General features: G+C 46.0%; 2 protein-coding genes across 2 annotated transcripts; one reads left to right on the forward strand and one right to left on the reverse strand.

Moving 5' to 3' along the window:
- Positions 1 to 735: 735 nt before the first annotated feature.
- Positions 736 to 4,448, forward strand: F5J12DRAFT_788573 (uncharacterized protein; the record flags this gene model as incomplete). The annotated part of the gene is made up of 25 exons (XM_051743731.1): positions 736 to 837; positions 893 to 934; positions 1,022 to 1,062; positions 1,179 to 1,212; positions 1,287 to 1,365; positions 1,392 to 1,424; positions 1,467 to 1,500; positions 1,542 to 1,662; positions 1,704 to 1,737; positions 1,780 to 1,814; positions 1,857 to 1,978; positions 2,021 to 2,054; positions 2,097 to 2,131; positions 2,174 to 2,207; positions 2,262 to 2,295; positions 2,338 to 2,373; positions 2,415 to 2,447; positions 2,786 to 2,793; positions 2,855 to 3,023; positions 3,084 to 3,132; positions 3,303 to 3,318; positions 3,364 to 3,759; positions 3,800 to 3,930; positions 3,977 to 4,102; positions 4,136 to 4,448. 25 exons carry the CDS (start codon positions 736 to 738, stop codon positions 4,446 to 4,448), a joined length of 2,091 nt encoding a protein of 696 aa, XP_051594020.1.
- A 6,683-nt stretch (positions 4,449 to 11,131) lies between these two features.
- On the reverse strand, positions 11,132 to 13,286 carry F5J12DRAFT_788575 (uncharacterized protein; the record flags this gene model as incomplete). Its single annotated transcript, XM_051743732.1, has 11 exons — positions 11,132 to 11,221; positions 11,304 to 11,381; positions 11,413 to 11,563; positions 11,629 to 11,699; positions 11,784 to 12,163; positions 12,237 to 12,311; positions 12,367 to 12,520; positions 12,650 to 12,846; positions 12,897 to 12,974; positions 13,029 to 13,162; positions 13,192 to 13,286. The coding sequence occupies 11 exons, from the start codon at positions 13,284 to 13,286 to the stop codon at positions 11,132 to 11,134; spliced, it is 1,503 nt and encodes a 500-aa protein (XP_051594021.1).
- Positions 13,287 to 14,508: the final 1,222 nt, after the last annotated feature.

Below are 14,508 nucleotides of genomic sequence, written 5' to 3' on the forward strand. Positions count from 1 at the left end.
AGATAAAACAAAGATGCGTAGCACACAAACAGGAGAGAGAGAGGGGGAAAGGGAGCTGGAGATGGAGGGAGAGAGGACAATGGAGGGGAAGCATCACATCGCAGGGGAAACGCAAGTAAGGGAAAAAACATGCCACTGACTGGGGGGGATTTATATACTTGAGTCTTATGTACCATTGTTTGGCCACAGTCCAACTAGCGAGGTCGCCGTCAATGTCACATTCTTGGCCTCGGCATGTGTTCAGTTGCCATGAGTGCTGGCAACTTCCTCTGAGTCAGTACCACGTGTCATACTATACATTGCGAATAGCGATGTCATGTGACTCCACTGTCACCAGATTCAGCTTCTATATACTAAATACTAAATGTTTGCTTGACATTCTTGTAATTGCATTGTCAAGCTGAGCAAGCACTCCCTCGTGCCGTTGGCTGAGTGGTAGTGGTGGCTTACCCTTGGGATTTCACAGAAAATGTATTGTAGTAGCACTACCGGATCATTTAATACATGTAGTCACTTATTGAAACCGGAAATCGGCCTAGCGGCGACTGACCACTCCATATATAGTCCTATGTAATGTTCCAGAGATGCATCTGAAGTATGGGTAGACATGTGTGATAATCATGACAGCTGTGACATTGTTCATGTCACAATTAAGGTTGTGTCCAAGATTATCATAGGTCTCACTACGTGACCTGTCCAAAATCAAGATCTGTGCATCTGAGTATCCAGATTGACATGGTCTTTTGCTCCTCTCCTCTTGCCACACAGTGTCTCCCTCACCGACCATCATTGCATTATCCCACTCTCTGGCCCTGCTGCGTCTCAGCAAATTTTTTGGTATGTTGTCATCCTCTGGATCTCTTGTGCCTCTCCCTCTCCAAACACAAAATAGGTATGTCGTGCCGCATCTCCCTTCAAAAAAAAAACAAAAAAGGTATGTTGTCGAACCTCTCATGGCTTCAACACTCACATCACACACCAGGACGCTGCCATTCTTCTCAGTCTATTGTGCATTGTTCAGTGTCCCATACTACTCACAAAGCCCATTCATTCAAAAAGAAGGTAAGTAGCCTGCAGCGTCCTTCTACAACTCACAAAACACCCCCCCCCTCTCGCTGGGTCTCATCCAAAAAACAGGTATGTCATCCCAGTGCGCGGCATCTCTCTACCACTCACAGAACGCCCTCTCGCCTTGTCTCATCCACAAAACAGGTATGTCGTCCTACTTCCCGGTGTCCCTCTACCACTCACAAAACACCCCCTTGCCATGCTTATCCAAAAAAAAGGTATGTCATCCCAACTTTGTGGCATCCCTCTACAACTCACAGAACACCCCCTCGCTGTGCCTTATCAAAAAAACAAAAGGTAAGTTGTCCCTCTACCACTCACAGAACACCCCCTCGCTGTGCTCATCCAAAAAAAAGGTATGTCGTCCCAGCTTCGCAGCATCCCTCTACAAATCACAGAACACCCCCTCGCTGTGCCTTATCCAAAAAAAAGGTAAGTCATCCCAGGTCATGGCATCCCTCTACCACTCACAGAACACCTCCTCGCCATGCCTCATCCAAAAAAAGGTACATCGTCCCAGCTCACAGCATCCCTCTACCACTCACAAAACACCCACAGAACACCCCCTCGCCATGCCTTATCAAAAAACAAAAGGTAAGTCGTCCCAGGTCACGGCATCCCTCTACCACTCACAGAACACCCCCTCGCTGTGCTCATCCAAAAAAAAAGGTATGTTGTCCCAGCTTCGCAGCATCCCTCTACCACTCACAGAACACCCCCTCACCATGCTCATCCAAAAAAAAAAGGTATGTCATCCCAGCTTTGCAGCATCCCTCTACAACTCACAGAACACCCCCTCACTGTGCCTCATCCAAAAAAAAGGTACATCGTCCCAGCTCGTGCAGCATCCCTCTACAACTCACAAAACACCCACAGACCACCCCCTCGCTGTGCTCATCCAAAAAAAAAGGTGTGTTGTCCCAGCTTTGTGGCATCCCTCTACAACTCACAGAACACCCCCTCGCCATGCTCATCCAAAAAAAAAGGTATGTCGTCCCAGCTTTGTGGCATCCCTCTACCACTCACAGAACACCCCCTCACTGTGCTCATCCAAAAAAAAAAGGTATGTCATCCCAGCTTCATGGCATCCCTCTACAACTCACAGAACACCCCCTCGCCATGCCTCATCCAAAAAAAAGGTACGTCATCCCAGCTCACACAGCATCCCTCTACAACTCACAAAACACCCACAGAACACCCCCTCGCTGTGCTCATCCAAAAAAAAAGGTGTGTTGTCCCAGCTTCACGGTGTCCCTCTACAACTCACAGAACACCCCCTTGCCATGCCTTATCAAAAAAAAAAAGGTATGTCATCCCAGGTCGTGGCATCCCTCTACCACTCACAGAACACCCCCTTGCTGTGTCTCATCCTACAAAAGGTATGTTGTCCCAGTTCCTGGTGTCCCTGTACCACTCACAAAACACACTAGTAGGCTATCAATTCATATCTCCCTCCTGCCACACTGCATCTCCCTTGCTGTGTCTCATCCAATAAGGTATGTTGTTGGACTTCTACTTCATGGTGTCCAGATGATACTTACATATCACCCTCTTTGATCTGCTTATCCAGTGCCCAGTGTTGTGTAGTTGCATACATTGGCTTCTCTTTTCCATAAATATGTAGATATCTATCCCTGCTGCATGATATATGTACTAAACTAAATGCATTTATTGTTATCTTACTGCTTGTCCCCTACACCTTCTGTGTCTTGTAAAGATAATAAGGTATGCTACTGTTCCCTTCTGTGTCATATGTTGCTGCCACTCACTAATGTTTGCATAATAGACTCAGATGGTGAAGACCAAGCAGACAGCTAAGAAGACCACTGGGGGTAGAGCTCCCAGGGTATCTCTTGCTGGTCTGAAAGCTAGGGAAAAACATGCTGCCAAGTCAAGCAAGGCCCATGCTAGGAAGGCCCCTGTTGCCAAGAAGAGAAGGATGAGGAGCTTGGCAAGTCTCTTTTTATATTCCATCCATCTTTCTAACATTCTATGCAGTTCTGTGTGATGTGCAGGGATGGAGGGACATTGTGGCCTTGTGATCAGGCAGGTTGCAGAAGGGTAGTGTGTAACAAGTGTGTTGTAGTACCTGAGGATTGCCTTGCAGAGGTCACCCAGCTTCCTGTGACCTTCAGGTGTGTTAACCTCCCTTTTATGAATTAATTCCATTGACTCAAACTCTGGATGAACTTCAGGTGTGTTTCCTGTCATTGGAAAATGACAAGATTTGAAAGTCCTCAGCCCTATTTTGTAAGTGCATATTGCCACCCCAATCACTTCTAACTCCAAGTACAGGGCTTCTACTTGTCAGGCAAGCCAGTCCTGAAACACCCTCTTGTGGTCATTGGGGGGTTTGAGCATGCCACCACCTCTGAAGTGGCTGGTAACTCTACTGCCATTATCCACCTCCACCTTGAGTCTCTAGAGCTTGGCCATGCCCCTGTGCATATCCTTCACACCATGTTGCAGGGATATTTCAGACAAGACACCTACCACTTCTCACAACTGCCCTTCAACTTTGCCACTGAGGAGTCCAGAGCTGCCTATGACACTGCAGCATCAAAGCTAGCTTCAAGTCTGACTACCTTTGCTAAGGTAGTCATTTTCCTTACTACCCATACTGATGAAGACAGGGGGGATCTGTTCTCTGGAATGGAGAATAAGGTTCCAATAGCCACAGAGGTCTTTGAGGTAAGTCACCATTGTTTGACTGTCACTCCCATCTGACCAGTTGCAGTTTCTGCAAGGCCTTCTGTTACCCCTCTCCAACATTGTCAAGGGTGGAGACCTCATCTTCTTTGTATGTGGTTCTACTGTAAGGAAGGAGCAGAGCTTCCAAGGACTGAAGGCAGCTGTGCAACAGTAGGTTTTCTTTCAATGTTGGTGGTTATGGCTGACACCATATCAGCTTCAAGCCAAGGTCCATGTTGCTTTTTGATGCTGAGAGACTTCAACTAGTCACCACCATTCCCTTCCTCATGAGTGTCCTTGACTCCACCCTTGTTCAAGGCTTCCATGTCCAAAGTGCAGTCAGGTATGCCCTGAATGACTGTGGTATGTTGGGTAGGCACTCCAACATCATCCTGATGTTGTGGCAGGAGAAGGTAGTGGTGGAGAAATTTGTCTGGACTGACAAGTTCATCAGGCCTTGGGGACAACAATTGCCTGCACAGTGCCCTCAGTGTTATAGCATTCAGAAGTGGGAAGCTAGTTGTTCAGGGCAGACTTATTCCTATGAGTGCAAGAATCCTGGCTGTGGGAAGGACACACAAGGCACATCTCAGCCTCCCCAAACCTATACTATCTGCATGTCCAAAGGGGCTACCAAACTGACACAGGGAAAGGGGCAAACATCATCCTGGCTGTTGGAATCTTTGTAAAATACCCTACCTTGATACATATGATATGCATGTACTACAATCAAAAATAGCTGCTTTGTGTTTTCAAATTTCATATGACATTGAATGTTCAGAAAAAAAAGTAATTTCCTGCAGGACAATTCCTCCTTAAGTACTGATACACAACTGAGTAAATTTGCCCAATGTTAATTCCAATACAATGGCCAGATTGGTAGAGTTAACTTCAATACCACAGGATAAGGATAGGATATAGGATTTTTCCACAACCATGTGGGTTCAGCCAGCTAACTACCAAGGAAGTAGTGTACTGAGTAATAAGATTGGCCAGCCCCACTAACCCACTAGCAAGATATTGGTCTTTCTTGCAAAGTGTCTGCCCAACCACAACTCCAGGTCATGGTTCATTCCCCCCAGCCACATCAGCTGACCCCACTGCCAGGACATCATCCCTTCCCCCAGCCATGTCAGCTGGCCCCACTTCCAGGTCACTAATCTATCCCATAGCTGGTTTGGCCAACCCCACTTCCAGGTCACTAACCTATCCCATAGCTGTGTCAGCTGACACCACTTCCAGGTCACTAATTCATCCCATAGCTGTGTTGGCCAACCCCACTTCCAGGTCACTAATCTATCCCATAGCTGTGTTGGCTGACCCCACTTCTAGGTCACTAATTCATCACATAGCTGGGTCGGCCGACCCCACTTCCAGGACACTAATCTATCCCATAGCTGTGTCAGCTGACCCCACTTCCAGGACACTAACCTATCCTATAGCTGTGTTGGCCAACCCCACTTCTAGGACACTAATTCATCCCATAGCTGTGTCAGCCGACCCCACTTCCAGGACACTAACCTATCCCATAGCTGCATCGGCCAACCCCACTTCTAGGACACTAATCTATCTCATAGCTGTGTTGGCTGACCCCACTTCTAGGGCACTAATTCATCCCATAGCTGTGTCAGCTGACCCCACTTCCAGGACACTAACCTATCCCATAGCTGCATTGGCCAACCCCACTTCTAGGACACTAATCTATCTCATAGCTGTGTCGGCTGACCCCACTTCTAGGACACTAATCTATCTCATAGCTGCATCAGCTGACCCCACTTCTAGGGCACTAATTCATCCCATAGCTGTGTCAGCCGACCCCACTTCCAGGACACTAACCTATCCCATAGCTGCATCGGCCAACCCCACTTCTAGGACACTAATCTATCTCATAGCTGCATCCGCCGACCCCACTTTTAGGGCACTAATTCATCCCATAGCTGTGTCAGCTGACCCCACTTCCAGGACACTAACCTATCCCATAGCTGCATCGGCCGACCCCACTTCTAGGACACTAATCTATCTCATAGCTGTGTCGGCTGGCCTCACTTCTAGGACACTAATCTATCTCATAGCTGTGTCAGCCAACCCCACTTCTAGGGCACTAATTCATCCCATAGCTGTGTCGGCTGACCCCACTTCCAGGACACTAACCTATCCCATAGCTGCATCGGCTGACCCCACTTCTAGGACACTAATCTATCTCATAGCTGTGTCGGCTGACCCCACTTCTAGGGCACTAATTCATCCCATAGCTGTGTTGGCTGACCCCACTTCCAGGACACTAACCTATCCCATAGCTGCATCGGCTGACCCCACTTCTAGGGCACTAATTCATCCCATAGCTGTGTCAGCTGACCCCACTTCCAGGACACTAACCTATCCCATAGCTGCATTGGCTGACCCCACTTCTAGGACACTAATCTATCTCATAGCTGTGTCAGCCGACCCCACTTCTAGGACACTAATTCATCCCATAGCTGTGTCAGCTGACCCCACTTCCAGGACACTAATTCATCCCATAGCTGCATCAGCCAACCTCACTTCCAGGTCATCAATCCATCCTATAGTCATGTCAGCTGACCCCACTTCCAGGGAAGTTGATCCATCATCCTGTGACATAGGCTGACCCCACCTTCACAGTCCGGCCTACCCAACCCTAGGGACCACCAGCCGATGTCAATTAGTCCCAGTTTCAGGACGAAATGTACATGTCGGATGACCCACTTTTAGGACTACAAGTGACTGAATCATGTGACACAGTGCTGAACTGCCATAAGTGGAGCAAAGCATTACCCAGGCAGGCCCCAGGATTAGCAGGGTACTTCCCATGGCCTAGTGCTGATAAATCAGATTGCATGGACTCCCATGATCCCGTGTCATCTGATCGGCTGGAGCCAGGCTGCATAATTTCTTTATTCGCTGGAAGTCTATGTGAATCAAAACTTTGGGCCAGTAATGGTATTGAACATCTCGCACCAGTGGGGTTGTAAGTACATATAAAGTTGGCAGTAACTTTCTTCACTATCAGAGGCCCACCTCAGTCTCCCCAGTGCACCCCAAAATTCTACGTTAGTTTTTGGTGCAGGTTCCAGCCCCTTGGCTTCAGAATTGGAGCGATGTTCCTTCACCCCAAAGAGATGTATTAGTCCGTTTGTGTTGGACTCGAGACAGGCAAGCACAAAGGATGACAATGGTATCATGTAATGCGAACCTCATTATGGGTAATCTGATATCACCATGTTGGTCACAGGTTGCAGAACACTGTTCTCAGCGATGCATTGACTTGTTTAGGTGGGTGATGTGTCAACTCAATGGTTGGGCTGCTCTGTTCTGCCAGTACTGATACCATCTCAGGTCCCCCCATACTACTACTTGCACTGTACATCAGGAAAATAACACTTTACTATTTTTGACTTTTTGTGACTAATGTGACTTTTTGGGAAGGAATCTACTATCATTACCCATGTCCTGCAGGCATGGCTGCACTTTTCTTGCTGATTTTGGTCTTGTTCAAACCACCTAATTCATAGCTTTCAGTAGATACCACATACATTCAAATTGATGGAGGTTCCAAAGAGATATTGTGATTTTTCTCTCAGACAGTGTGCATCACACCAATGGCTCAATATCTCTGAATTTTCAGACATTTTCTAGTCTTCTTGGCTTAGATATATCATCACTTAGTTGTCTCAATAGATTCTGTTCTGACCCCATGTAGTCCATTTAGTCACAACATATAGGTAGCCTGCATGCCAAAATGCCAACACTTATATAGACCCCACAATGGGCCCATCTAAATAGATTAGCCATGACACATGGACAGGCCTGAGGGCCTATAGTGAGAGCAACATATGTATGGGCCTGTAAGCACAATTCCACAACATATGGGAGGGCCTGTGGAGGGTAAGGATGCTGCAATATATAGACAGGCCCATGACCAAGTAAGTATGCTGAGCTACTGTAAGACATGGATGGGCCTGTCCATGGTAGGGTGTGCCCCAGTCACAATATCAGGACAGGCCCACCTATTGTATCATGAAGAAGGTTGCAACATACGGACAGGCCCACCTGTCATATGCTTTATAGGGTCACAACATAAAGAGGGGCCCCTCTGTGATAGATTACAGAGTTGGCAACATATGGAAGGGCCCATCTGTGGGATAATATACCCATGTCACAACATAAGGATGGGCCTGTCAGTAATATCATTGACAGCATCACAACACATAGATGGGCCCATCTAGTAAGATGCATCCCTGCCACAACATAAAGACAGGCCCATCAGTAATGTCATTTATAGTGTCACAACATATGGATGGGCCCTTCTGTAATACCATTTATACCATCACAACACATGGGTGGGCCTGTCCATAGTAAGATGTACCTGTCACAACATAAAGACAGGCCCTTCAATATATATCATTTACAGGATCACAACACATGGATGGGCCCATCTAGTAAGATGCACCCACATCACAACATAAAGACAGGCCTTTCAGCAATATCAATTACATGGTCACAACACATGGGCAGGCCCATCAATAGCAACACATATGCCTGTTGCAACATAAAGACAGGCCCATCAGTAATATCATTTACAGTGTCACAACACATTGACAGGCCTGTCAGTAATATCAATCACATGGTCACAACACATGGATGGGCCTGTCAATAGCAACATGTATGCCTGTCACAACATAAAGATGGGCCCATCAGTAATATCATTTACAGTGTTACAACACATAGACAGGCCTGTCTAGTAAGATACACCCCTGTCCCAACATAAGGACAGGCCTGTCAGTAACATCAATTACATGGTCACAACACATGGATGGGCCCATCAATAGCAACATGTATTCCTGTTTCAACATAAAGACAGGCCCATCAGTAATATCATTTACAGTGTCACAACACATAGATGGGCCCATCCAGTAAGATGCACCCCTGTCACAACATAAAGATGGGCCCATCAGTAATATCATTTACAGTGTCACAACACATAGACAGGCCCATCCAGTAAGATGCACCCCTGTCACAACATAAAGATGGGCCCATCAGTAATATCATTTATAGTGTCACAACATATGGACGGGCCCTTTCATAATATCATTTATACCATCACAACACATGGGCAGGCCTGTCCATAGTAAGATGTACCTGTCACAACATAAAGACAGGCCCTTCAATATATATCATTTACAGGGTCACAACACATGGACGGGCCAGTCAGTATTATCAATGACATTGTTGCAACAGATGGATGGGCCTGTCTAGTAAGATATGCCCCTGTTGCAACATAAGATGGGCCTGTCAGTAATATCAATTACATGGTCACAACACATGGACAGGCCCATCAATAGCAACATGTATGCCTGTCACAACATAAAGATGGGCCCATCAGTAATATCATTTACAGTGTCACAACACATAGATGGGCCCATCTAGTAAGATGCACCCCTGTCACAACATAAAGACAGGCCCATCAGTAATATCATTTATAGCATCACAATATATGGAAGGGCCCTTCAGCGGTATCATTTATGCGGTCACAACATAAGGACAGGCCCTTCAGCAGTATTATTTATATGGTCATAACATATGGATGGGCCCTTCAGTAATATCTTTTATATCACCATAAAACAAGGATGGGTCTGTCTAGTAAGATCCACCCCTGTTGCAACATAAGATGGGCCCAACACCAATAGCATGTATACTGTCACAACATATTGATCGGATCACAGCAAAATATTGAGGCAAGTGTCCCAACATGCTGTAATTTTCCAACAAGCTGCAAGTGGCTCACCCACTATTCAACTCCAACCTCATCCACCCCAAGCATGAATACTATGCAAGACATGTCTAAAACTCCCCACAGATGGCAAATGGAACTAACAGACTGCATTGCATCATACATGAAAGCCAGATTTCAAGAGGAGGTATTCAGTGGACCTCACACCCTTCCAGATATATCAATTCCATTTCTGGTGTTATGTGAAGCAGATCGCATATCGTCAGTAATCTCACAGGCCTATCATCACCCAAGTAAGTCCATCATAATGGTGCAATGGAAGTTTTCATCTTTCTGCAGTCAACATCAGGAAAAATCAGGGTGGAAAAACCTGCAATGCAGAAGCTGCTGAGAGATATGTGGAAGTGACTGAGCCATCCATTCTGGTGACTGACTCAAACACCATTTGTGTTTGGTGTTTGCCAGATGCTCTCAGTCCAAAAAGAAGGGTAAGGGAATGGAGAATCTCATATTCTACTGACTTAATGCAATGGCAGGCTGATGTATGGAACTGCCTTCATTCTCTGAGGGAACCACTGTGGGAGAGCATAAAGGCTTCCCCACAGGCATGGTGGATGGACAAGTCATATTTCTGTGATAATGCTGAGTTGAAAGGTGCCATCAACCTGTCACCTGCATGGTTCCCACAGGGTCATAGGGTGGGTGATCATTTCTTTCCTTGCGAATAAAGTGCTCATCTGTCTTGAAGACCCAAAATGGCTTCCCAGAAGCCTCATGGCTGCTCAAATCCAGGATGGAAAACACTTCTACAAGGGAATGGGTCAGCCAAATGTCTGACACCAATGCCCTGTTATCTGCAATCCTGCATGTCATCCATCTGTGAATGTATGCAGATGGCAGGGAAGCATTGATCTGCCTTGGTGAACAGGGCAGAACAGTGGGCAGATTCGGATATGAGCTCCATACTGCCAATATGGAGCTCCACATATAGCAGCATGTCTGTGATGGTGAATCAGGCAACTTGTTACCACAGGGATATCAATGGATGGGATCCATGGTATGACATGCTGGTAACTGTGGGTGACTACCTGCCCTTGGACTTTGTCATTCCAATGTTGAATCTGCAGCTGCACTACAACCCAGGGACAATCATTGCATTTTCAGATTCAGCATTGGAGCATGGGGTGGGAGCTGTAGATGGTGACAGAGCATGCCTGGTGTACTACATGTGTGCCAGTGTACATCAGTCAGTGCACATTCCCATGTGTCAATCACTGCAGATGGATGACCTAATACCTAGACCAGTTGCAACTGGAGAACTGTTGATTTGAAGTTGCAAAATTTAATGTAAGATTTAGTAGGTGATGTGGATCTCATATTTTATTAGGATATGCTGGCTCTTGAACTTCAGACAGGTGGTGTTTCCAAGATTTTGCAAATGGGTGGGTGCTTTGACATCATGGATTGGGTGGGTACTCAGAGCTAAAGGGTGTGCATCATAAACTGCAAAAAAAATAAACCTACTCAGGCCATCATGCAGATGGGTGGATTGTCAGACATCACACAGATGGGCAGGGGTTCAGACATCATGTGAATGGGCAGTATCTCATAAATGATCAGCATTCACAGCAATGTATATACAACCAACTCCATAGTCAAAAACATGTAAACTATTGAAGCAGCATGCCCAACAACCCATGCAATGCCCACCACCTAGCATAGAAATGGTCAATTTGTTGACCCTACTGTTGACAACATTGGCATATTTCTGAATATTTTTGATGCAGTAGTTTACCTGCTCCTTGATATGGCCATCGAGACGGTCTGAAATTGGTGCCTCAGGCAATGGCCATAAGCCCTGGGCCATCATCAACTATTTGCAGCAATGAGAATAAGTGGCATACCTTAAAAAATTCCCAGGCTGTGGAAAACAATCCCTTGCCTTGCAAGCTTTGGGAATCTGCTGCATATTCCTCAGAACAATATAGCCACCAAGGGAATGCAAAGCCAGAATTGGGATCAGCTGTGTGTGGGGTCCAATGTGGGATGATGGCACTGATATTGTCAATTATGCAAAATGTGCTAAGGGGAATTAGCTGCATTTGATCATGGAAGCTAACCTCATCATCTTGGTGTCTGAGGTACCCATGGTAGCACACTGGGAGGGGAGGAGTATAACTGGCATGCAACACTGCCACCAGAATCAAGCTATTAAGCTGATTCTGAAGGAATTATGTATCAGTCCCACATTGTGAAAAATTGATGTAAAACCTACCAAGTCCATTGCTAGGTTTGCAAACCAATGTGCAGGCCATCCCACAATATCAGCAGTCTGCTTCAGATGCACAGAGGCCACCTCAATCTGGCATGCCAAGTAGAGGATACCCATCTCTACCACAGACTGGTGAGATGGGTGTGATTGGCTGGTGATGAATGGCTCAGGACAATTTTCAAAGGCAGAATGCAGATAATGAATGACTTCCATCAAATCAAGCATATTGATGAGTTGAAGGCCCTGAGAGGCTGCACCATACTGGTCCCTTGCAGCTGTGCCCAATTCTCTCACAATGGCATTCACACCCTGCACAAGGTTCCTATCAAGGGTGGGATTGAATGGCATGTCGCTGGGAGTGGTGTTTCCACAATAGCAAGATACTGCAGCATGTAAGGCACACAGGACTAAAGTTATCAATGTCAAAGGTGTATCAGATTAAGCTCATGCCCATACCTTGATTGCAACCTGGAACAGGTGCCAATCCCCATTGTTCCATTTGAAGAGATTGCTGTGTGGATGGAAGTTCACCTACATAATTGATGGATATCACCAATCACATGAATAGAACTAAATAAATGCTCACTGTTGCATATTTCTTCAAAAAGATCCCTCATCTCTGATTGTTCAGGCATGCCAAAAGTCAAACAGTTTGTGCCATTGTCCTCATCCACTGCCAAGTCAAAAGATTTGACAGGTACATTTGAAATGAGTGGGGGAGGCATTGGTTCCCTCATATCCTGCAATTGAGCAAGCAGGTTAGTTGGAGAATCAGGTCAAGGAGATCAGTCCCTCAGATTTCATGATTCATGGGTGATGGGCAGAGGAGATGATTCCTGCACATTCTGCAAGTCTGCCAGAAAATCAACCTGCATAGTAATGTCTTGTGCAGGTGTTGAAGACCTGTCCATCCTGTTTAATTTCTCATGTGTGACTGGCAGTGCCAATGGTTCCTGCACATTCAGCAATTGCTTGAGTAGATCCATGTTCATACCATCCACTGGGGGAGCAGTTTGCTCCCATTCATTCAGGAACCAATTCATCAAGTTGTCATGTGGATCTATTACTAGAAAATTAGTTTGTTCATTAGCTTGAAGGGCAATCATGCCAACTCACTGGCTGCAATTCTGCCCTCTGCCAGAGCAGTTGGCTCCCTTGCCTGCAGGAACTGATCCAGCAAGCTTTCGCATGAATCTATAGTGAAAGAACATTTGTTGTTTAGCTTGGAGAGAAATCATGTTCACTCACTGGCTGTGATATCCATGTTCAACCCCACCATATCTGCCCTTCCACTTGAGACAATTGGTGGAGGGGTTGGCTCTTGCAACTCATGCAGTTGTACTAGCATCTCCTCCAGATTTTTGGACTGCTTCACACAGGAGCTAGATTGCCTTGGCTCAATTTGTCTTACATTAGTTGTGGATGGCTTAGGTCACTGGATCCAACAATGAAGACAACCTCACCTTGATGATTGAAATGAACTTGGTGGGACTGTTTGGCAGACATATTTGACAATGATGGGTTCACTGATAGGGCAATGATCAATCAAGATTTAAACTTGTAGGAACAATGGTGAGAATATCATTCACACTATGGGAAGCAAGGTTGGACATGTTGGAGTTTATCACTTTTACCTTAGTTGTGGTTCACCGAGCACAGCATTACATAATCCAAAAGCGGACACTTAGCAGATTATTTTTTTCCTTACTGCACCTCAGCTTCAACCAACCTGAAGTCTGAGGTGGGACTCCTTCCATTCATTATATTGGAACACTTACTTACCTACCTACAGTATATTCCTCTCCATAGGTAGTTAATTGTTTAGCTTCAACCAACTTGAAGTCTGAGTATATTCCTCTCCATAAACTTGACAATCCTGCAGCTTGTCATCCTCCAAAAGGTTATGAGCCCCACTTGTGAGTTCTAATCCTAGGAAAGTTGAACATGTCAAGTCTGGTACAAAGTGTCTACTATGTCTGGCCTGTCAGCATCCACTTCTGGTCCCTCTGTCAAGTCCGGGCCTACTCTGACCAACTCCGATGCTAAATAAGGTCTAGAGGAGGGTCTGGAAGCAAGTCCGACACAGAAGAACAGAACTCCAACTAGCAGAGTGTCAGCAGGAATGAAGACCATCGAGACAAAGGCAGAGCAGAGTGAGGGTGTTGGGTTTAGCTTGTGCGCTACCCCCTTTCATGATCTCAGCCCTCATATTTCAGAGGGAGAGTACAGATGGAGAGTCAGAGATAACTCTGACAGGCAGAAGATGGAATCAGAGGGAGTAGGAACTAAGTTGATATTTGTACTGAAGAACAGTGGAGTACAGTACATGCTTTTATACTGCTATGGAGGTACAGTAACCAGAATTGGAACTGACATATGGAGACTCATAAATTTTCAAGTAAAATTTCCTGGATGACAAATGAAGGGTAGACAGAGGACATACAAATGGGTAACACAGAACATCCAGAAAAGGAAATAGTCCAGGTGCTGGACCATGCAGTGAGCATGCTGCGGAGTACCTGACTGCAAAGGTAGTCACATGACCCCTCAGAGAACAGACTGCTTGGTCTGGTAGGAGAGCAACACAAATCTGACAACAGTCAGAGCAGAGATGGTTCGCAACCAACAGAAGTTGGGCAGAGTTGGTGCAGAGTGAGCAGATGACTGGCAGAAAAGGTTGCAGAGTGAGCAAAGACCTATGACAAATGCACAGTTATGACAGTGCCCC

This window comes from Pisolithus orientalis, assembly GCF_024613125.1.
Source record: "Pisolithus orientalis strain OTSU chromosome Unknown F5J12scaffold_268, whole genome shotgun sequence".
Lineage (NCBI taxonomy): Eukaryota > Fungi > Basidiomycota > Agaricomycetes > Boletales > Pisolithaceae > Pisolithus > Pisolithus orientalis.